Genomic DNA, 23,434 nt, shown 5'->3' on the forward strand with positions numbered 1-23,434 from the left:
CAAAGTTTTAAAAAAGTTTTTTGTAGAGACGTGGTCTCACTATGTTGCCCAGGTTGGTCTTGACCTTCTGGCCTCAAGCAACCCTACTGCCTTCGCCTCTCAAAGTGCTGGGATTGCAGGCATGAGCCACTACACCTGGCCAACCCTCACTGATTTTTATGGTACCCAGTAAAGGGCAGTTATGTAAGAAACTTTTTGAAATATAAAGATTCTTTAGATCAAAATGTTTTCTAGCTACTCCTGAGTTAATCTAAAATATACTTTAAAATTCACAACACTTAATTTCCTTGCAATCCTATGAGTTGGAATTTTGCTGGTTAGTGGGATCCTCTAGAGCAGTGGTCCCCAAACTTTTTGGCACCAGGAAATGGTTTTGTGGAGGACAATTTTTCCACGGACTGGGTGGGGGTGGGGGTGGTTTCAGGATGATTCAAGCACATTACATTTATTGTGCACTGTATTTATTTTTTCTTTTTCTTTTTTTTTTTAGACAGAGTCTTACTCTGTCACCCAGGCTGGAGTGCAGTGGCGCGATCTTGGCTCACTGCAACCTCTGCCTCCCAGGTTCAAGCAATTCTCCTGCCTCAGCCTCCCGAGTAGCTGGGATTACAGGTGCCCACCACCACACCAGGCTAATTTTTGTATTTTTAGTAGACATGGTATTTCACCATGTTGGGCAGGCTGATCTCGATCTCCTGACCTCAAGTGATCTGCCTGCCTTGGCCTCCCAAAGTGCTGGGATTACAGGAGTGAGCGACTGCACCTGGCCTTGTGCACTGTATTTCCATTACTATTTCATTTTAATATATAATGAAATAATTATACAACTCACCATAACGTAGAATTGGTGGGAGTCCTGAGCTTGTTTTCCTGCAACCATTTAGCCCCATCTGGGGGTGATGGGGGACAGTGACAGATATCAGGCATTAGATTCTAATAATGAGCTTGCAAGCTTGATCTCTAGCATGCACTGCTCACGGTAGGATTCCCACTCCTGTGAGAATCTAATGCCTCCACTGATCTGATAGGAGGCAGAGCTCAGGTGAGCAATGGGGAACAGCTGTAAATACAGATGAAGCTTTGCTCACTCACCTGCCGCTCACCTCCTGCTGTGAGGCCTAGTTCCTAACAGGCCACCGACCAGTACCAGTCCGTGGACCGGGGAAATAGGGACCCCGCTCTGAATTTTATTTTCATGAGTGGACACAATACTCTCCTGTGTTGAGTATAGAGCAGGGTGGTGTTGTAGAAAGACCACAGTTTTTGTGGTCAGACATACTTGAATTCAAATTGCACCTTCACTATTTCCTGTGTGCTTGACTTTGAACCAGTTTCATATGCCTATGAGCCTCTTTCCTGATTGAGGAATCACAGTTGGGATTGATAATCAAATGACACCCCAAAGTGGCTGGTACTTATATGAGGGGTCATTATTTAAAAATTTTTTTTCATTACTGAGATACCAAATAAAAAATTTTAATTTAATTTTTCAATGTCAGGTCTACTTATTATTATTAATTTTTTTGAGATGGAGTCTCACTATGTTGCCCAGGGTGGTCTTAAACTCCTGGGCTCAAGCGATCCTCCCTCCTCAGCCTCCCAAAGTGGTGGGATTCCAGGCACAAGCCACGGTGCCCGACCAGGCCTACTTATTTTTTTCTTCTGTTGTTTGTTCCTTTTAATTATAAATGCACATTTAGTAATCCATTCACATTGCCAAAAATATAAAACTATCATAATGGTTGCATGGCAAATCTCCAGCTCCTTATTCTTCAATGCGAATTTATTTCCCAAGAGGTTAAATGCTTTTTTGTAAAAGTAGTATTTTAATTTACTGGTGGGTTATTCATTTGGTGCAAGCATCAAACGCCATGAGAATGTGATGTCTCCCTCCCATTTCCCATTACTCTACAGTAGGCAATCATTGGTATGAGTTTCATTTATTTATTTATTTATTTGTTTGATTGTTGGTTTGTTTGTTCAAGACAGGGTCTCACTCTGTCACCCAGGATGGAGTGCAGTGGCATGATCTCAGCTCACTGCAACCTCCACCTCCTGGGCTCAAGCGATCCTCCCTTCTCATCCCCTCAAGTACCTGGGAGTCCAGGTGTAAGCCACCATGCCCAGCTAATTTTTGTATTTTTTGTAGAGACAGGGTTTTGCCATGTTGCCTAGGCTGGTTTTGAACTCCTGAACTCAAGAAATCCACCTGCCTCAGCCTCCCAAAGTGCTAGGATTACAGGCATGAGCCACCGTGCCAGGCCTCATTTGTCTTTTTAGAAAAGTTATACGCATATATAAGCCAATACAGTTATTTTTGTCCTTTTTATACAAATGCTGAGTTGCCGCGTTCATTATTATTTTGGTGCTTGACTTTTTTCCACTTGATAGTAGAGCTCTCAGAGTTCTGTGTCACTAAAGATCTTCCTCATTTTTTAGCAGTTAATTTTGTTATAGGTGAATATGTGAAGGAATCATAATGCATTTTTTAATCCACTTTGGGTCTCACTCTGTTGCTCAGGCTGGAGTGCAGTGGCACAATCTCAACTCACTGCAACCTCTGCCTCCTGGGTTTAAGTGACTCTTATGCTTCAGCCATCGAGTGGCTGGGATTACAGGCATGGACCACACCTGGCTAATTTTGTTGTTTTTAGTACATACAGGGTTTCATCATGTTGCCCAGGCTTGCCTCCAATTCCTGGCCTCATGTGATCTGACCGCCTCAGCCTCCCAAAGTGTTGGGATTACAGGCGTGAGCCACTGCACCCGGCCTCTTTTCCAATTTTTGACCTCTGATTTCTCTTGCTTGTCTAATTGTGATGCCTAATGCTTCCAGAATAATAAGTTAAAAAAGAAGGATAATAGACTGGGTGCGAGGTGGCTGAAGCCTGTAATCCCAACACTTTGGGAGACCGAGACGGGCGGATCACCTGAGACCAGGAGTTTGAAACCAGCCTGACCAACATGGTGAAACCCCGTCTCTACTAAATATACAAAAATCAGCCGGGCATGGTGGAGCATGCCTGTAATCCCAGCTACTCAGGAGGCTGAGGCAGGAGAATTGCTTGAACCCTGGAGGCGGAGGTTGCAGTGAGCTGAGATTGCGTCATTGCACTCCAGCCTGGGTGACAGAGCAAGATTCTATCAAAACAAAAAAAAAAAAAAGAAGAAGAAGAAGAAAAAGAATAGCGGCCATTCCTTCCTTGCTTTTAATGTAAGTAGGAATGTTATTAGTTTTCTCCACTAAGTGAGTGCATTGATTCTTGGGCTGGATCTTAGTCCAGTGAAGAATTTGGGGATTTGGAGAGGAGTATACTTGAGAAACATATTAGTCCATTATCACATTGCTATAAAGAAACACCTGAGACTAGATAGTTTGTAAGAAAAGGGGTTTAATTAGCTCACAGGCTATATAGGAAGCGTGGCAGCATCTGCTTCTAGGGAGTCCTCAGGGAGTTTTTACTCATGGCAGAAGGCAAAGTGGGAGCAGGCATCTTCACGTGGCCAAAGCAGGAGAAAGAGAGAATGGGGAGGTGCTACACACTTTTAAACAACCAGATCTCATGATAACTCACTGTCATGAGAACAGCACTGAGGGGATGGTACTAAACCATTCATGAAGGCTTCACCCCCATGATCCAGTCGCCTCCCAGCCGGCCCCACCTCTAACATTGGGGATTACACTTCAACATGAGATTTGGTGGGGACACAGATCCAAACCATATCGAAATCCAATTAAAAATTTTTTTGTTTGTTTTAGAGACAGGGTCTTGCTATGTTGGCCAAGATGGTCTCATACCCCTACCCTCAAATTAACCTCTCACTTCAGCCTCCCAAAATGCTGGGATTACAGGTGTGAGCCACAGCTTCCAGCCCTAATATAAATCTTGACTCAGCATTCTTTATTCTCACTGTCAGACTGCTCAATGCATCCCTTATTGAAGTTTCTTGAAGTTTCAAAAAACAGGTATGTTCAGATAATTTTCAGCAGAATTCATCAAAAAATGTTAACAACTTTTAAAAATTTTGACACATTTTATTTAGCACAATTGCTACCATTTAAAAATCAGGTGTTTTGGCCAGGCATGGTGGCTCACACCTGTAATCTCAGCTCTTTGGGAGGCCGAGGCAGGCAGATCACCTGAAGTCAGGAGTTTGAGACCAGCCTGGCCAACATGGTGAAACCCCATCTCTACTAAAAATACAAAAATTAGCCAGGCGTGGTGGTGTGCACCCATAGTCCCAGCTACTCGGGAGGCTGAGGTAGGAGAATGGCTTGAACTCAGGAGGTGGAGTTTGCAGTGAGCCAAGATCACGCCATTGCATTCCAGCCTGGGTGAGAGAGCGAGACTGTCTCAAAAAACAAAACAAAACAAAATGAGGTGTTTTATTCCACTCCCCCCATCAGTGTTTTCTTATTTCTAATACTTCTAGAAACCTCCTTTAAGTTTTCCTATTTTAGACAGACATCACACAGGTGCTCTTTTTTGGGAGGAGGGGGATGAGAGTCTTACTCTGTTGCCCAGGCTGGAGTGCAATGGTGCAATCATAGCTCACTGCAGCCTCTGACTCCTGTGCTCAACCCATCCTCCCACCATGGCCTCCCAAGTAGCTGAGACTACAGGCACACACCACGCTGCCCAGCTAATTTTTTAATTTTTTAGTAGAGTCAGGTGTCACTGTGTTGCCCAGGCTGGTCTTGAACCTCTGGCCTCAAGCAAAACTCCCACCTTGGCCTCCCAAATTGCTGGGATTACAGGAGTGAGCCACTGCACCTGGCCCATAGATGTATTAACACCTGTCTATGGTGGTGGAGAGAAGGCTCACTGCCTCTCCCAGGCCACTGGGAAATGACCTTGTGTATTCTGCAAATACACAAGAGGATCTGAAGCTATTCTTGAGGTAGACTTTCAACAGCAAAACTCAGAGCACAAAATGGAAAATAATCATAAAAAAATTAAATAATAATACTATCAAATCATAACTTATGAATAATGCTGTTATTAGAGTTGAAGAGAAGCCCTTAGAAATGGGACAAACATTGTAATTCTCTTAGAGAACTGTAACTTAAACAGAAATACACTTAATAGAAGAGGAAAGAAAATGGTTCATGTGACACAAAGGTCCCATGTGTTGACTTCTTTGGTAAGATCAAATAAGTACTTAAGCCAAGCAATAGGGTCAGTCCAGTTAGTATTTCTCCTCACAAATGGTGAATATGGTGAATATCAACTCCAGGATGGCTGGAGTTTTCTCATGGTTTGGTTCCACGCCATCTGCATGTCTTTACAAGTGATAAAAACCAGAATTTTCCAGCTGCTACTAGTCACAGGGGGTCCCCAATATGGGTTGTTTAATTATGATGATGGGTCCTGTCAATTGCATCCAGTAAAATTGGTCACATAGAGAACTCATCTAAAACTGAGGTTTTGTTGTGGTTTTGAAAGGTCCATTGGAATCCAGATTTGCAAAGCATGTCAAGTTATGGCAAAACATATGCCACCCATCTCAAAATCTTTCCTTATTATTGCATAACTTTGAAAGCCACTGTTGCGTTTGTTGCGATGAGGTTAGAGTTTTGTTGACATGATGATATTACTCTCTTCCTCTGGGTGAGACACACCTGGATTCTCACTTGGAGCAGGGCTCTGTACATCCTTCTGGGATTTGGTTGAGTAGATAATATACATGCTTCTCATTAGGAAAATTCCAGCAATTACTGCAAAATAGCTCCCATAAACTAAAAACTGGAGAAAAACAAATAATTAGCCACATATAAAATATGACCATCTATGTCAATGATAATACATCATAATACTGTTGGTTTGCTTGGATTATGGGGTAACTGAGACCCAGGTTTTTAATATGGGTTATTTAGGTTGAACAATACTCTCCTATCAAGTAAGAAATCAAGATCAAGTAAGAAGGTGTAAGCAATACGGTGACTAAGAGTCTTGGCTTTAGAGCAGGTTGCTTGGGTTAAAATCATAGTTACTATCATCAATAGTAAAAAACAAAACAAAACAAAAAAAACCCAAGAAAACACTAAAACTCACTGAACTGTCTCTATGTCTTTGTTTGGAGGCTGGTGCAATGCTACATTCAACGTCTCCAAGAATAAATGTAAGCATTGGGGTTACTTCTTACCTGCCTTATCCATGTAAATGTTGTCCTAGTTGCAATTATTGCTCAAAACCTACTTGGTGTGTTATAATATGATAATTAAGGAATTACGTATTTTTTAATTGCTTAACCAAGGAACTCAAGAAATTTAAATATTGCTTGTTGTAAGGTTGAGAAACTTTTGAGGTTACCTAGTTGAAAACAGAAGTATTGCAGCTTACCTGAATGCTGACTGGCAAGTTGAGCCCTCTCTGATCTACTACAATCACAGTCATGATGGTCTGAATCACCAAGGCAATAAAGGTGTTGATTCCAAATACCAAGGCATAGCGTTCCACATTCAGATTAACTGCAATCTGAAATCTATCATTAAACATAAATAAGCATTTTAACTATAATATACATGGATGGAAGTCTTAAAAAGATAGAACATATTGGCCACAGGGGAATTTGTGTCACCCACCTCCAGCTCCAGGTAGTCCAGCAAAGTGAGAGAGAGACTGTCTGGAAGAAAGTAAAGGAAAAGAACAAGTGTCTCTGTCTGGTAATCCAGAGAATTCTTCTGGATCTTATCCAAGACCACCAAAGCAGTAGCTCTAAGAGTCTGCTAGAAACACAGTGTTACTGGGCTTGGGGTTCTCCCTAATGTAGATACAGTTTAGATCACAACACCCAAATCCTTCTGAATATCTGGAAAGCCTTCCCACGGAGGACAGGTACAAAAAAGCCCAGACAGCAAAGACTACAATAAATACAACTCTTCAATACCCTGACACTGATGAACATCCATAAGCATCAAGATCATCCAGGAAAACGTTCTCACCAAACAAACTAAATAAGGCACCAGGGACCAATCCTGGAGAAACATATATGACCTTTTAGACACAGAATTCAAAATAGCTGTGTTAAGAAAACGCAAAGAAATTCAAGATAACACAAAGAAGGAATTCAGAATTCTGTCAGATAAATTTAATAAAGAGATTGAAATAATTAAAAAGAATCAAGCAGAAATGCTGCGGTTGAAAAATGCAATTGACATACTGAGAATGCATCAGAATCTCATACCAGCAGAACTGATCAAGCAGAAGAAATAATTAGCAAGCTTGAAGACAAGCTATTTAAAAATACAGTCAGGAGACAACAGAAAAAAGAAGAATGAGGCACACCTACAATACCTAGAAAACAGCCTCAAAAAGGAAAATCTAAGTTATTGGCCTTAAAGAGGAGGTAAAGAAATAGATAGAGGTAGAAAGTTTATTCAAAGGGATAATATCAGAGAGCTTCCCAAACCTAAAGAGATCAATATCCAAGGACAAGGTTACAGAACACCAAGCAGATTTAACCCAAAGAAGACTACTTAAAGGTATTTAATAATCAAACTCCCAAAGGTTAAGGATAAAGAAAGGATTCTAAAAGGAGCAAGAGAAAGGAAATAAATAACATACAAGAGAGCTCCAATGTCTGGCAGCAGTCTTTTCAGTAGAAACTTTAGAACCAGGGAGTGGCACGACATATTTAAAGTGCTGAAGGAGAAAAACTTTTACCCTAGAATAGTATATCCAGTGAAAATATCAAACCCGAAGGAGAAATAAAGACCATCCCAGACAAATAGAAGCTGAGGGATTTCATCAACACCAGACCTGTCCTACAAGAAATGCTGAAGGGAGTACTTCCATCTCTAAGAAAAGGACGTTCATGCGCAATAAGACAACATGTAAAGGCACAAAACTCACTTGTAATAATAGGTACATAGAACAACACAGAATATTATCACACTGTAACTGGGGTATGTAAACTACTCTCATAAGTAGAAAGACTAAAAGATGAACCAATCAAAAATAGTAACTACAAATTTTCAAGACAAATAGTACAATAAGATATAAAGAGAAACAACAAAAAGTTAAAAAGCAGGAGGACAAAGCTACACTGTAGAGTTTTTATTAGTTTTCTTTTTGCTTGTTTGTTTATGCAAATAGTCTTAAGTTGTTATCAGCTTAAAATAATGGGCTATAAGATAGTATTTGCAAGCCTCATGGTAACCTCAAATTGAAAAACATGCAATGGATACCCAAAAAGTAAAAAAGAAATTAAATTATATCACCAGAGAAAATCACCTTCACTAAAAGGAAGAAAGAAAAGGAAAAACACCGCAAAACCAGAAAAGAAATAACAAAATAACAGGAGTAAGTCCTTACTTATCAGTCTAAACTCTTCAAAAGAGAGTGGTTGAATGGATTTTTAAAAAGACCCAATGACCTGTTGCCTACAAGAAAGACATTTTACCTATAAAGACATACATAGACTGAAAATGAAGGGATGGACAAAGATATGCCATGCCAATGGAAACAAACAAAAAAAGAGGACTTGTAGCTATACATATAGCAGAGAAAATACATTTCAAGACAGAAACTGTAAGAGACACAGGTCATTAAACAATGATAAAAGGGTCAATTCAGCAAGAGAATATAAAAATTGTAAATATGGCCAGGCGCGGTGGCTCATGCCTGTAATCCCAGCACTTTGGGAGGCCGAGGTGGGCGGATCATGAGGTCAGGAGATCAAGGCCATCCTGGCTAACACGATGAAACCCCGTCTCTACTAAAAATACAAAAAATTAGCTGGGCATGGTGGCAGGCGCCTGTAGTCCCAGCTACTCGGGAGGCTGAGGCAGGAGAATGGTGTGAACCCGGGAGGTGGAGCTTGCAGTGAGCTGAGATCGCGCCACTGCACTCCAGCCTGGGTGACAGATCGAGACTCCATCTCCAAAAAAAAAAAAAAAAAAAAAAAAAAAAAAAATTGTAAATTTTTTTTAATGTATGGAGCACCCATATATAAAGCAAATATTAGAGCTAGAAGGAGATAAGAGAATCCAATACAGTAATAGTTGGAGACTTTAAAACCCCACTTTCAGCACTGGACAGATCTTCTAGAGAGAAAATCAATAAAGAAACATCAGACTTAATCTGCACTATAGAAAAAATGGACCTAATAGATATTTACAGAACTTTTCATCCAATGGCCACAGAATACACATTGTTCTCAGCATATGGATCATTGTCAAGGATAAACCATGTTAGGTTACAAAACAACTCTTAAAACATATTCAAAAATTTGAAATAATTAATATCAAACATCGTCTCTGACCACAATAGAATAAAACTAGAAATCAACAACAAGAGGAATTTTGGAAACTATAGAAACACATGGAAATTAAACAATATGCCCCTGGATGACCAGTGGGTCAATGAAGAAATTGAGAGAAACTGAAAAATTTCTTGAAACAAATGATAATGGAAACACAACATGCCAAAACCTATAGGACACAGTGAAAGCAGTATTAAGAGGGAAGTTTATAGTTACAAGTGCCTACATAAAAAAAGAAGAGAGGCCGGGTGTGGTGGCCCATGTGTATAATTCCAGCACTCTGCAAGGCTGAGGCAGATGAATCACTTGAGCTCCAGAGTTCTAGACCAGCCTGGGCAGTATGGTGAAACCCTGTCTCTACCAAAAATACACAAAAATTAGCCAGGTGTGGTGGTGCATGTTTGTGATCCCAGCTTCTCAGGAGTCTGAGGCAGGAGGATCACTTGAGCCCAGGAGGCAGAAGTTGCAGTGAGTAGAGATTATCACGCCAGTGCAGTCCAGCCTGGAGAACATAGTAAGACCCTGTCTCTTAAAGAAAAGAAGAAAAAAAAAGTCATGTGAAATAAATAACTTAATGATGCATCATAAATAACTAGAAAAGTAAGAGTAAACTTAACCCAAAATTAGTAGAAGAAAGGAAATAATAAATATCAGATCAGAAAGAAATGAAATTGAAATGAAGAAAACAATACAAAATGTCAATGAACAAAAAGTTGGGTTTTAGAAAAGATAAAACTGACAAACCTTTAGCCAGACTAAGAAAAAGAGAGAAGTCCCAAGTAAATAAAACTAGAGATGTAAAAGGAGACATTACAACAAATACTGCAGAAATTCAAAGGATCATCAGTGGCTACTATGAGCAAGTATATGCCAATAAATTGGAAAATCTAGAAGAAATGGATAAATTCCTATATACAAACAACCTATCCAGATTGAACCATGAAGAAATCCAAAACCTGAGAAGACCAATAATAAGTAATAAGATTGAAGTCATAATAAAAAGCCTCCCACTAAAGAAAAGCCCAGGACCCAATGGCTTCACTGCTGAATTCTATCAAAGAACTAATTCCAATCCTAACCAAACTATTCTAAAAAACAGAGGAGGGAATACTTCCAAACTCATTCTACAAGGCCAGTATTACCGTAACACCAAACCAGACACATTAAAAACAAAAAAAAACAACTACAGGCCAATCTCTGATGAATATTGATGCAAAAATTCTCAACAAAATACTAGCAAACTGAATTCAATAATACATTAGAAAGATAATCTATCATGACTAAGTGGGATTTATCCCAGGGATGCAAGGATCATTTAACATATGTAAATCAATCAGTGTGATAAATCACATTGACAGAATGAAGGACAAAAACTATGATCATTCAATTGATGCTAAACAAAGTATGTGATACAATTCAACATTCCTTCCGGCTAAATACCCTCAAAAAACTGGGTATAGAAGGAACATAGTCAACATAATAAAAGCCATATATGACAGACCTACAGCTAGTACCAGATTGAATGGGAAAAAGCTGAAATGTTTTACTCTCTAAGATTTGGAACACGACAAGGATGCCTACTTTTACCACTGCTATTCAACATAGCACTGGAAGTCTTCTCTAGAGCAATCAGACAAGAGAAAGAAATAAAGGGCATCCACATTGGAAAGGATCAAGTCAAATTATCCTTGCTTGCAGACGATATGATCTTACATTTAGGAAAACTTAAAGACTCTTACCAATAAACTATTAGAACTGATAAATAAGTTCAGTATATTTGCAGGACATAAAATCAACATACAAAACTCCATAACATTTCTATATGCAAACAGAACAATCTGGAAAAGAAATCAAGAAAGTAATCCTATTTACAATAGCTACAGATAAAATACCTAAGAATTAACTAAAGAAGTGAAAGATCTTTGCAATGAAAACTATAAAACACTGATACAAGAAATTGAAGAGGACACACACACACAAAATGGAATGATATTCCATATTCATGGACTGGAGGAATCAATATTGTTAAAATGCCCATACTATCCAAAGCAATTTACAGATTCAATGCAATCCCTATTAAAATGCCAAGGATATTCTTCACAGAAATAGAAAAAGCAATTCTAAAATTTATATGAAACCACAGAAGACCCAGAATAGTCAAAGCTATCCTAAGCAAAACAAAACAAAATGAAACAACAACAACAACAACAACAACAACAACAACAAAAAACTGGAGGAATCATATTGCCTGACTTTGAATTACACTATAGAGCTATAGTAACCAAAACAGCATAGTTCTGGCATAAAAGCAGACATGTAGACCAATGGAACAGAAGAGTGAACCCAGAAACCCAATAGTGAACCCACACACCTACAGTAAACTCATTTTCACCAAAGATGCCAGGAACATACATTGGGGAAAAGACAGTCTCTTCAACAAATGGTGCTGGGAAAACTGAATATCCATATGCAGAAGAATGAATGAAAGTAGACCCCTATCTCTCACTATATACAAAATCAAGTCAAAATGGATTAATGACTTAAATCTAAGACCTCAAATTATGAAACAACTACAAGAAAACATTGGGGAAACTCTCTGGGACACTGGAGTGGGCAAAGATTTCTTGAGTACCCCACTAACACAGGCAACCAAAGCAAAAATGGACAAACAGGATCACATCAAGTTAAAAAGCTCCTGCACAGCCAAGGAAACAGGCCACCCACAGAATGGAAAAACAAATTTGCAAACTACCCATGTGACAAGGGGTTAAAAACCAGAATATATAAGGAGTTCAAACAACTCTATAGGGAAAAAAAGTCTAATAATCAGATTAAAAATGGGCAAAAATCTGAACAGATGTTTCTTTAAAGGCATGTGAATGGCAAACAGGTATATGAAAAGGTGCTCAACATCATTGATAAGAGAATTATAAATCAAAACTACAATGAGATATTATCTCACTTCAATTTGAATGGCTTTTATCCAAAAAACAAGCAATAAATGCTGATGAGAATGTACAACCTCTGCCTCCCAGGTTCAAGGGATTCTCCTGCCTCAGCCTCCCCAGTAGCAGGGATTACAGGTTCTCACCACCATGCCCAGCTAATTTTTATATTTTTAGTAGATATGGGGTTTAATCATATTGGCCAGGCTGGTCTCGAACTCCTGACCTCAGGTGATCCACCTGCTTTGGCCTCCCAAAGTGCTGGGATTACAGACGGGATCCATTGTGCCCAGCCGTGAATATTTTTTTTTAATGCAAAGAAATGATATAATCCTACTTTAACAAAATCTTCACATTTAAAAAAAAGCAACCTAAGATACATGATTCTGATTAAATTAAGACATTTCCACGAAGAAAATAAACATACCAACTAATTGTTTTTTCCTTTGTCTGATGATTTTTTTCCCGGAGTGCTCATATTTCTGTGTTGTAAATTGTTTACAAAACATTCTTCACAAATTGAAAGCAAAACTTGATGAAGCTTTTGTCTCCACTTCTTTCATGCAATTTGAAATTCAGATGTTTCTCATTTTTTTTGGTTAATAGCAAAGCATATTTTCTGTAGTCAGCTTTAGCTGTACTTTTATATGAAACCGAATGGTTTTTTAATCATTTTCTTAAAGAGATCTCTGAGAAAAAAGTAGAAGCAAAAATGATGGGAAATTCTAAATCCCAGAAATTATTTTTAGAAAATGACTGAAAACTAGATCTGGCGTGGTGGCTCACACCTGTAATCCTACCACTTTGGGAAGCTGAGGCCAGAAGATTACTTGAGCCCAGGAGTTTGAGACCAGCCTGGGGAACATAGTGACACTCTGTCTCTACAAAAATGAAAATTAAAAATTTAGCCAGGCATGGTGGTGTGCACCATTAGTTTCAGCTACTCAGGAGGCTGAGGTGGGAGGACTGCTTGAGCCCAGGAGATCAAGATTGTGGTGTGCTATGATTGCACCACTGCACTCCTGCCTGGGTGAGACCCTGTCTCAAAAAGAACAAAAGAAAAGAAAAACTGCTTGGTTCCATACACGACTGCAGCTAAAGGTTTCTTGTTATCTTTGCATCTACTTTTTTTAGTATCCAACTTTTTAATAACTTTCCTGAGAATCTTTTGTGTCATAAAAGTATGTGCTTAGAATTTCTCAAGCAACCAAATGAAAGTAGGAATGAAATCTAAACCTAACCATTTGAAAGCAGATCACATCACACTTTATGTAGAAAGTTGCTGGAAATAAACAAATCAAATCCTGACAATGGTGCCAGATGTAGTGGCTCACACCTGTAATTCCAGCACTTTGGGAAGCCAGGGCAGGTGGATCGCTTGAGCCCAGGAGTTTGGGACCAGTCTGAGCAACATGGCGAAACCCCATCTCTACAAAATACGAAAAATTAGCTAGGCATGGTGGCACATGCTTGTCATCCCAGCTACTCAGGAGGTTGAGGTTGGGGACTCACCTGAGCCTGGGAAGTCAAGGCTGCATTGAGCCATGATCGTGATCGCACCACTGCTCTCCAGCCTGGGCAAGAGAGCCAGGCCATCTCTCAAACAAAACAAAACAAAAAGAAAAACCTGACAATGTATCACTGCTTTTGGTCTATAAACCTACAGAGTTTTTTCCCTTGATGACTAAAGGTATATTGTAGCAATACTCAGAGAGCAAATAGTTAAGTGAAAAGTTGGCTTAGTTGTGTCTAATTTAATATAAAGCAGTCAACATTTAATATTGCAATTGACTAAAATCCTTCTGAAGTTCTTAGAGAAAGTTTAGAAAGACAGAAGAGAGAGGAATACAGTTCAGTTTTAGGAGTGGTTGGTAATACTTACACTGCTATGGTTATAAGAAGCATATAGCTGGACTTGAATATCAAATAGCCAGCATAGCACGCCCAGATATTGGCTGTGTAATGCATGAGAAATAAAGAACCGGCATTGACAACTGAGAAGACCGCCAGAGCCAGCTCTCCCAGAAGGTCCCAGTTGACTTTCACATAACCCACTGCAAAGGTAGCCACAGCCCCTGAAAAAAAACATTGAAGGCAATCAAACATAATGACTTTGCATGCAGGAAAATATCAACACCCTCTCTTAAAAACCCAGGTCTCGGGTAATTCTGAAAGATAAATATATTGCTTTCACAAAATTGTGTGATCGACCTGAATGTGGATCTATCCTTTTCTCAAGCATGTCTTCTTTTGGCTTTTCTTTCCACTTGCTATTCTTTCGGTCACTTAGTCATCATACTTTTAATTAGTATGAACTACACGCCAGACACTGTATTCTGCAGAGGGGCCAGAAAGGTTCCTAACCACAGCAGTGTAAGGAGAAATGATACATTAACCTAGTCACTCAGTACAACATGCAGGGATGGAAAAGGATGAAATAAATTCTCTGGGAATACACTGGCCTCTCTATTTGCCTTTCTTTTCTCAGTTTTTGCTGTAAGTCTTTTTCAGTGATGAGTATCAGATGTGTTACATTGATAGTTTTAGTCTTTTTTCTTGCCCTACCCAGTTTTAGTCTTTATTATGAACCTTTAGTAATCTTAGTCTTATTTCCAATCTCCACTCTAAAGTCTTCAACATCTGACATAATTTACTTGAGAAGCTTTGGGTGAAAATATCTATATAGACTTACAGAGTTCAAGAAATTGAAATAATTGACAGTAATTAGGGTTAGCACTTTTGTGTGGTTCTCTTTAACAAAGGTAAAAGGTATTTAGGGCTGGGAACAGTGGCGCACTCCTGTAATCCCAGCACTTTGGGAGGCTGAAGGGGGTGGATCACTTGAGGTCAGGAGTTAGAGACCAGCCTGGCCAACATGGTGAAACTCCGGCTCTACTAAAAATACAAAAATTAGCCAGCATGGTGGCGGGCACCTGCAATCCCAGCTACTCAGGAGGCTGAGGCAGGAGAATCACTTGAACCCTGGAGGCAGAGTTTGCAATGAGCTGAAATCATGCCACTGCAATCCAGCCTGGGTGACAGAGTAAGACTCTGTCTAAAATAAATAAATAAACAAAAGGTATTTAGATTTCAAATTACTACACTGACATATGACTAACTTTCCCACATGTGATCATGACTACAGAGGAAAAAAAAAAAAACTGTTTTTCCCCCATGGATTTGGAATGTAGGAGCAATGATTTCAGTGAAGCAATTCTGGCACAGTCCTGGTTTCCAGGAGTTAAACTGAAGCTTCCCAAAAGGGAGATAATAATAAAATAGAGGTCACACGGGTTTTCTAAAACTTTTTGTAAATGAGGGTGGGGCGAATTCTCACTTCCTAAAAAATATCTTCAAAGCCTCATTTGACATTTAAGCTTCCAGTTACTAGGAAATAAACATTTATTGTAGATTAAACTTCAAAGACAGATTTCCCTCTGATATTAAAATCCTGACTTTCACATCTCTTCCAGCCCTCATTTAAATACCATGAGAAAGCTGCTTTTGAAAGTTGTTGGTGTATAGCCTAGAATTGTTATAGGTGCATGCTAGCTAGTTCAAATCCTGTATTAACAAAACCCTCAGTGAGAATTTGGAATCCTTAATTTATTTTCTAAAATAATAAAAACATATACACATATGTATATATTTTGATATTTAAAATAATCCTAAAAGAACAGGGCATGTTATTAACCTTTGCGCTAATGATGAATTGGAATCTTAGGGATTCAACTAGAATTTCATTGTTTGGTGCTAAGCCCTGAGCTCCTAAGAGTTACTTCTTGTGGCTGGGCGTGGTGGCTCACGCCTGTAATCCCAGCACTTTGGGAGGCTGAGGCGGGTAAATCATGAGGTCAAGAGATTGAGACCATCCTGGGCAACATGGTGAAACCCCGTCTCTACTAAAAATACAAAAAAATTTAGCTGGGCATGGTGGCACGTGCCTGTAGTCCCAGCTACTCAGGAGGCTGAGGCAGGAGAATAGCTTGAACCTGGGAGGCAGAGGTTGCAGTGAGCTGAGATCGCACCACTGCATTCCAGCTTGGTGACACAGTGAGGCTCTGTCTCAAAAAATAAAAAAGTTACTTGTAACTACAACGCAATAGAAAGTCACAGTATTCTTATTTTTCCAGTGACTTTCATTCTTTTTATTTTTATTTTAATTTTTTTGAGAGGAGTCTCGCTCTGTCATCCAGGCTGGAGTGCAGTGGCACGATCTAGGCTCACTGCAATCTCAGCCTCCCAGGTTCATGCCATTCTCCTGCCTCAGCCTCCCAAGTAGCTGGGACTACAGGCATCCGCCACCATGACCGGCTAATTTCTTTGTATTTTTAGTAGAGATGGGGTTTCACCGTGTTAGCCAGGATGGTCTCCATCTCCTGTCCTCGTGATTCGCCAGCCTCGGCCTCCCAAAGTGCTGGGACTACAGGTGCCCGCCACCACGCCTACCTATTTTATTTTTTGTATTTTTAGTAGAGACGGGGTTTCACTGCATTAGCCAGGATGGTCTCGATCTCCTGAAATCGTGATCCACCCGTCTCAGCCTCCCAAAGTGCTGGGATTACAGGCATAAGCCACCATGCCCGGCCGTGACTTTCATTCTTGACTGAAAAAAGTTATGCTTCCTTCTGAACAGAGCTAATTCGCTGCCATGAAGTTCGGTACCTGGAGAAATGGACTTAAGGGGGTAAAGCCAACAAAGGAAGATTAAGTGACATTTGCTTACCTCCAAAGGTTGCAATAGCTTCTACGGCCCCATTATAGATGGAAGAATCTTGGGATGGCGCCTTGTAATCCCACAGGATTTGAACATAGTTCAAAACCTGGTTAAAACCTGCTGTGGCGAAAGCCCACCATAGAGACCAGTAGAAAAGACGTTTTGAGGAGTAGCACTCCTTCAAATCTTGGAACCACTGCACAAAAACGTCCACAGTCACATTGCTTGATTTCAGGCTGTTCAGCTGGCCCTTATTCAGCTTCCCTGAAGTGCTGAGTATTTCTGATGTGGGTTTCTGCTCTTCACAGCCTGGTGCTTCACCTTCGTGAGTTTCCTCTAATACTGGATTCACGCTTGATGACTTCTTTATTTCTCTGCTGGGTTTTGCATGAAAAAACATGCTTTTCTTGGGCATTGGTAGGAAAAGTGAGAAAAGGAAGGCCACGGAGACAGAGGCCAAGGATATGACGTTGAGGTAAAAGTACGACATGTTCGCCAGGGATACCAAGAGTTGAGCCAGCACCGACCCTGCTGTGTAGGCGACCAGCGTGACACTCCTGCAGTAGCCGCTCACTCTCTGGTAGTGCTCGGGGCTGACCACGCTGTATATGTAGGCGTAGTAAGCCACCTCGGCGGCGGTGACCATCCCGTAGAAGAACTCTACAACCTGCATGGTCTTCACTCCTTGGCCAAACAACAGCAGCAGCCAGGTAATGATGAAACTGATACCTTGCAAGATGATGACTGGCTTGTAGCGGACATAATCGGTGAGGACAAACACAGGCAGCAGCAGCACCAGGTAGGAGTATGTCCAAACGGGGAAGATCTCATTTGTTATCTGCAAAGTTGGTAAATTGCATGACCACGAAGCACCGGTACTTTACTAAGGTACCTGTGGTTTGTATCTCAAATTCTGCCTCCAATTGGAAATTATTCGCATTACGGAGAAACATAATGAGAAAACTGATTTTCAAGGAAATCACAAGAAAAGATAGTCTCCTTTCCCATTGGTAAAAACCAACCAATGTACACACTTAGATAAACCCCGGCAGAAAAATATATTGGCTTATTGTGCAATCTGAATTATGTATTAAGTTTAGATAGTATGTACAGTTGAGTAGATGAGTTAAAAAGTTTTTGGACACTTCTAAGTTTTTCCGATTCTTTCTTTTTGAGGTGGAGTCTTGCTCAGCTGCCCAGGCTGGAGTGCAGTGGCCCGATCTTGGCTGACTGCAACCACCATCTCCCAGGTTCAAGCCATTCTCCCATCTCAGCCTCCCGAGTAGCTGGGATTACAGGCACCCGCCATCATGCCTGGCTAATTTTTGTATTTTAGAAGAGATGGGGTTTCACCATGTTGATCAGGTTGATCTTGAACTGCTGAACTTAGGTGATCCGCCCGCCTTGGCCTCCCAAAGTGCTGGGATTATAGGCGTGAGCCACCGTGCCCGGCCCAAGATTCTTAAAAAATATAATTTCTTTCTTGTTTGAATATTAACATTAGACAAGTAGACCACAATGTTAAAAGAATCCAGGCCAGGCATGGTGGCTCACACCTGTAATCCCAGCATCTTGGGAGGCCGAGGCAGGCAGATCACGAGGTCAGGAGTTCGAGACCAGCCTGGCCAACATGATGAAACCCTGTCTACACTAAAAACACAAAAATTAGCCACGAATGGTGGCAGACACCTGTAATCCCAGCTACTTGGGAGGCTGAGGCAGGAGAATCGCTTGAACCCAGGAGGCAGAGGTTGCAGAGAGCCGAGATTGTGCCACTGCACTCCAGCCTGGGCAACAGAGCAAGACTCCATCTGAACAACAACAACAAAAAGAATCCAACAGCCTTTATTTTCATGTGCTCTATCACTACATCAAACATTTCAGCCCTTCCAACATCTGGAAAGATATGGGAAAATAGGGAAAGAGTAAACAACTTTGCCACATTATAGAGTGGAAGCAAATAATGTATCTCATTTTCCTTCCTGGGCAAATTTGCTAGGTTCCCAACCTTCCCCCTGCTCCCCGTAACAATTCTGCGGATTTGTCTGTGGCTCAATTTAATATGGATCATCTCACAGATTTAGTCAGAAATGCATGGGATCTCAATTTTCATAGTTGGAAGGACTGGAATTGCTGATCTGTAGGGATGGGTGAGTGCCGCAGCCTCTCAAATCACTGAACGTACCCACCTTGACACCTGGATCACTGAGGTTGCTGGAGAAAGCAGGAGGCCACAGAGCAAAGACCACACAACTGAGCTGCTCCTTGGAGGGAGGGTCTATTAACTGGTCCATAGTGGCTCGAGAAGCAGAACCCAGTGGATTCATTGAGTTGCTTCTGACCCTGCATCTGTCCTTTGTTGTCTTAATTGTGGCATGCTTCAACCTGAGCAACTCGGAAACAGGGTTGTCCCTAAGTGATCTGATACTACAGAAGAAGCTTGCCTTTCTGTCTTTGCCACCTCACCACCCGAGGCACCCATCAGCCTTGCAGGCGAAGCCACACACTTTACACAGTGTTTTCAAGGCTAAGGCTGGAGATTGTAAAATCAGCCCAGGGTAATTTTGCAGTTAGGTCAGTGCATTTTCTTGTTGTACTTCTTATAAAGAAATGCGAGGCCGGTGGCGGTGGCTCACGCCTGTAATCCCAGCATTTTGGGAGGCCGAGGCGGGTGGATCTCTTGAGGCCAGAAGTTCGAGACCAGCCTGGCCAACGTGGCGAAACCCTGTCTCTACTAAAAATACAAAAATTAGCAGAGCGTGGTGGCTCATGCCTGTAGTCCCAGCTACTCGGGATGCTGAGGTAGGACAATTGTTTGAACCTGGGAGGTGGAGGTTGCAGTGAGCCAAAATCACCCCGTTGCACTCTAGCCTGCACAACAGAGTGAGACTCCATCTCAAACAAAAACAATAAAAAAAAAAAAAAAGAAAGAAAGAAAGAAAAAGAAAGGCGTTGCTCTTTTAAGTAAGAGAAACTGGCATTCCAGAGAAGGAGGCAAGGGCTGGGAGATAAAGCTGTTAATGGCTCACCTGCTGGCAAACGGTGTCATAAAGAAATACCACAATTTTTTTTATGAGATCCTGCTTATCCCTCAGCAGCCTGAGAGTTTATTTAGATCTAGATCCTGTGCCTGCCAGTGATGCTATTTTAGGATTAGTATAATAGAATCAATGGAGACCTGAAAGTCTCCTATCATTAACACAAATGTTAGGACTCTATGCAAGTTAAAAATTTGTTAACACATGTAATATGTTTTGGCTGCAATTTTTTGCAAGTAAGAAGAGGAAATAGTTTGAAAAGTTCTATATGGGACACATATTATGAAAATCAGGCTCACTGAGTTTAATGTGTTCATCTTATATCAAGTTGAGGGAAGCCCTGTATCCTTGTTCAACTCCTGTAAAATTTAAAAAACCACATTAAGATATGTATGTATGTTAACTTACCTCTGCACTCGTCAGGTTTTTATCTGGTCCAGATAAATATGGGATAAGGAATGGTTCTGAGGGTCTCATCATGGAGAAAAAACCAAATAAGCAGAGGATCACAGTGGGGTAAATCCAGGAACTGCTTAGTGAAGTTCTGTAACAATCCATGGCTGATCAAATGGAAACAGAGAAAATTAAGTGATGCTTATTCTTTTTAGCATCCTTGATGCGATGAAAACCTGATTTTTTTTTTTTTTTTTTTTTTTTGAGATGGAGGGTCGCTCTGTTGTCCAGGCTGAAGTGCAGTGGCATGATCTCAGCCCATTGCAACCTGCGCCTCCCGGGCTCAAGCCATTCTCCTGCCTCAGCCTCCCAAGTAGCTGGGATTACAGGTGCCTGCCACCAGGACTGGATAATTTTGTATTTTTAGTAGAGATGGGGTTTCACCATGTTGGCCAGGCTGGTCTTGAACTCCTGACCTCGAGTGAGGAAATTGCTTGAAATGCAAGCTTTAGACATAAAGCCCAATAGAGGATCTCATTTGTCACTGCACAGAAGAAACAAAAAACAAAAAACAATCATTGTATGGCAGCTATATTTGAAAACATCTTGCTATCTCATGTGAATTATCATGTGCACAGGAAAATTCACTAATTCCTCCACATTTTAGCTCAAGCTTTGCCTTATTGTAACGCTTATAGATTTTTGATGGTCCTGCATGTGGCTAAGTTCTCTGAGATAAATTTATAGGAAGGAAACTAATTTGTTGTATGATGCTTTTCTGCATACTGTCTCCTTAAATCTACGTAATAACTGTAAGACAGATATCATTTCCCCACATTCCCAGAGAAGCATATGGAAGATCCAAGATGCCCGAACACTGGCTTCAAATCACATGATCAAGATCTGAATCCAGGTCTCCCTACTCCCATCAGGAATCTTTCACCCACTCCACTCTCCCTCATTCTGGAGGCCCCCTCAGCTACTGATATTAACCTAATGACAACCACAGTGAGGGAAAAAAACGTGTATTTATAAACACATTCATACTAAAGATTATGGTTACATATATAGAGCTTTTAGGGTCAATTGCAGTTTGAAAGCAGACGAGAGAGAAGGAAAAGCATTCTCATTCCAGAATAGCAAGTCACCTGGGTGGAATTCCAGGTATCCAGTGGGTGGGGAGCTTTACCAGGGGTTGGGGAGGTAGGAAGGACCTACTAGGTCACATCATTGCGGCTTGCCACTCACCCTACCCTTTCCCAAGGTGACCCCGACAGCTGCATAATTCCTCTCTTAAGTTCAATAGGGTAAACACTGTTTATGTCAACAAAGCCCTTGATTAAGCAGTGGAGAGACAAGAGCGATCAGATTTTGAAACTAGGATTACAGCATCAGTGAGCAATGCTGACAATGTGAAAATTTTGCCAAAGGCAAATTACAGTGACTGTTAACCTACTCCCTTAGTCCAGAAAACAGGTCTTTCTCTTCTTCCTGGAATGCTGCTGGGTTTGCTGGTGCTTTCTGTCTTCGTTGTTAATGATCTTATAGAGATGGCTGTCCTGGACAGGTGATCACTGAGGCTTGGTCATCTTCTGAAGAGTGGTCTTGCTGGGGTAGCATCTGCTGGCTCTATATCCAGAGCCTCCTCTCCACCTTTGCTGACCACGGATTTGTTCTCTAAATCCAGGTCATCATCTTCTCTGTGCATCTGAGACCTAGGACTATGCCACAGTGATCCACAGGCTGCTAAAAGCCTGCTGGATTATCCATCTTTTTATTTCTTTAGGGTTCTAATACAGCTGTCCAAATCGATTTAGTTGGGATGGTCAAGCAGAAAAAAACCCTATAATAAGACATGCCCTACTAAAGCACAAGCCCAGGAGGGCAAGGCGTATTGCCTGGTCCACCACATTGTCTTAAGTGCCTAGCATAGCACCTAATACATAGCACTCAAGGAAGATGCTGAATGAATTGAATAAACAAACCACTACAGTCTACTTGAAGAAGGGTAAGGGTGAAAAGAGAGAAGTGTCAGGAACAGGCAAGAATCCAGGAGTTAGGGAAGACAATCTTATAGAAGGAAGGGCATGAGTCACGCCTCACCACTGAGAATAAATTCAAGTGCTGCCTGGTTTTTGTGAGTGCATCTCACTTCCTAGCTGCATGCCTTAAAGGACAGAAAGGTCCTCAGATCTCCAAGTGTTTTAACATTTATGACTAGGACTATGATAATTGAATTACTTACACAATCTTTTAAAATAATTTTTACATTTTGAAAATGATTTAATTTTTCTTGGAGCATTCTGTGAGGCACATGGAGGTGGTATGGTTGTCACTGGACAGATGGGGAAATGGAGGACTAAAGGTAGTAAGATTTGTGCTCATTTTCACCTTTAACAAACATCAGAGCCTGGACTTGGCCTCAGTTTCCTAATTCCAAGTTCAGCTATCTTTCCTCTTACCCTCTGTTTGAGAGAGCCTGGCCATATCCTCAAAATTCCCATTCTAAACTGAGCATGGTGCCCAGCACTTTGGGAGGCTGAGGCAGGAGGGTCACTTGAGGCCAGGAGATCAAGGTGTCCGTGAGCTGTGATCACACCACTGCACTCCAGTCTGGGTGAGAGTGAGATCTTGTCTCAAAAATAAAAATAAAAATCCAATTTCAGTTTATTTTAAAACAGTGATTTTCATATTGTGGTGTCAAGGAAATTTAGTATGGGGTTGCAAACAGCATTATTATTATTATTATTTGAGATGGAGTCTCACTGTTTTGCCCAGGCTGGAGTGCAGTGGCACGATTTCAGCTCACTGCAACCTCCGCCTCCTGGGTTCAAGTGATTCTCCTGCCTCAGCCTCCAGAGTAGCTGGGATTACAGGCACCCACCATGCCTGGCTAATTTTTGTGTTTTTAGTAGAGATGGGGTTTCGCCATGTTGGCCAGGCTGGTCTCAAACTCCTGACCTCAGGTGATCCGCCCGCCTCAGCCTCCCAAAGTGTTGGATTTTTTTAATGGTACAAAAAATGTTAACTATCAGAATGCATTGCAGAGAAAGGCTAAGCTTTTTTTTCTGAAA

At 41.0% G+C, this 23,434-nt stretch overlaps 1 protein-coding gene across 4 annotated transcripts in view; it reads right to left on the reverse strand.

Annotated features, from left to right (window-relative positions):
• Window positions 1-3,127: 3,127 nt before the first annotated feature.
• Window positions 3,128-23,434, reverse strand: part of SLC19A3 (solute carrier family 19 member 3) — a 34,905-nt gene continuing 14,598 nt past the window's right edge. For 2 of the 4 annotated variants that reach the window (XM_003821834.5, XM_008975306.5), the window contains exons 2-6: window positions 20,376-20,527; window positions 16,939-17,767; window positions 14,095-14,287; window positions 6,345-6,486; window positions 3,128-5,747 (exon numbers count right to left, since the gene is read on the reverse strand). In XM_003821834.5, the coding sequence (XP_003821882.2) occupies window positions 5,571-5,747; window positions 6,345-6,486; window positions 14,095-14,287; window positions 16,939-17,767; window positions 20,376-20,527 (1,493 nt within the window). In that variant the 3' untranslated portion in view covers window positions 3,128-5,570. The other 2 variants (XM_055109156.1, XM_034955310.2) reach the window with 2 other exon arrangements.

The sequence above is a fragment of the Pan paniscus genome, chromosome 13 (genome assembly GCF_029289425.2).
Source record: "Pan paniscus chromosome 13, NHGRI_mPanPan1-v2.0_pri, whole genome shotgun sequence".
In the NCBI taxonomy this organism is placed as follows: Eukaryota; Metazoa; Chordata; class Mammalia; order Primates; family Hominidae; genus Pan; species Pan paniscus.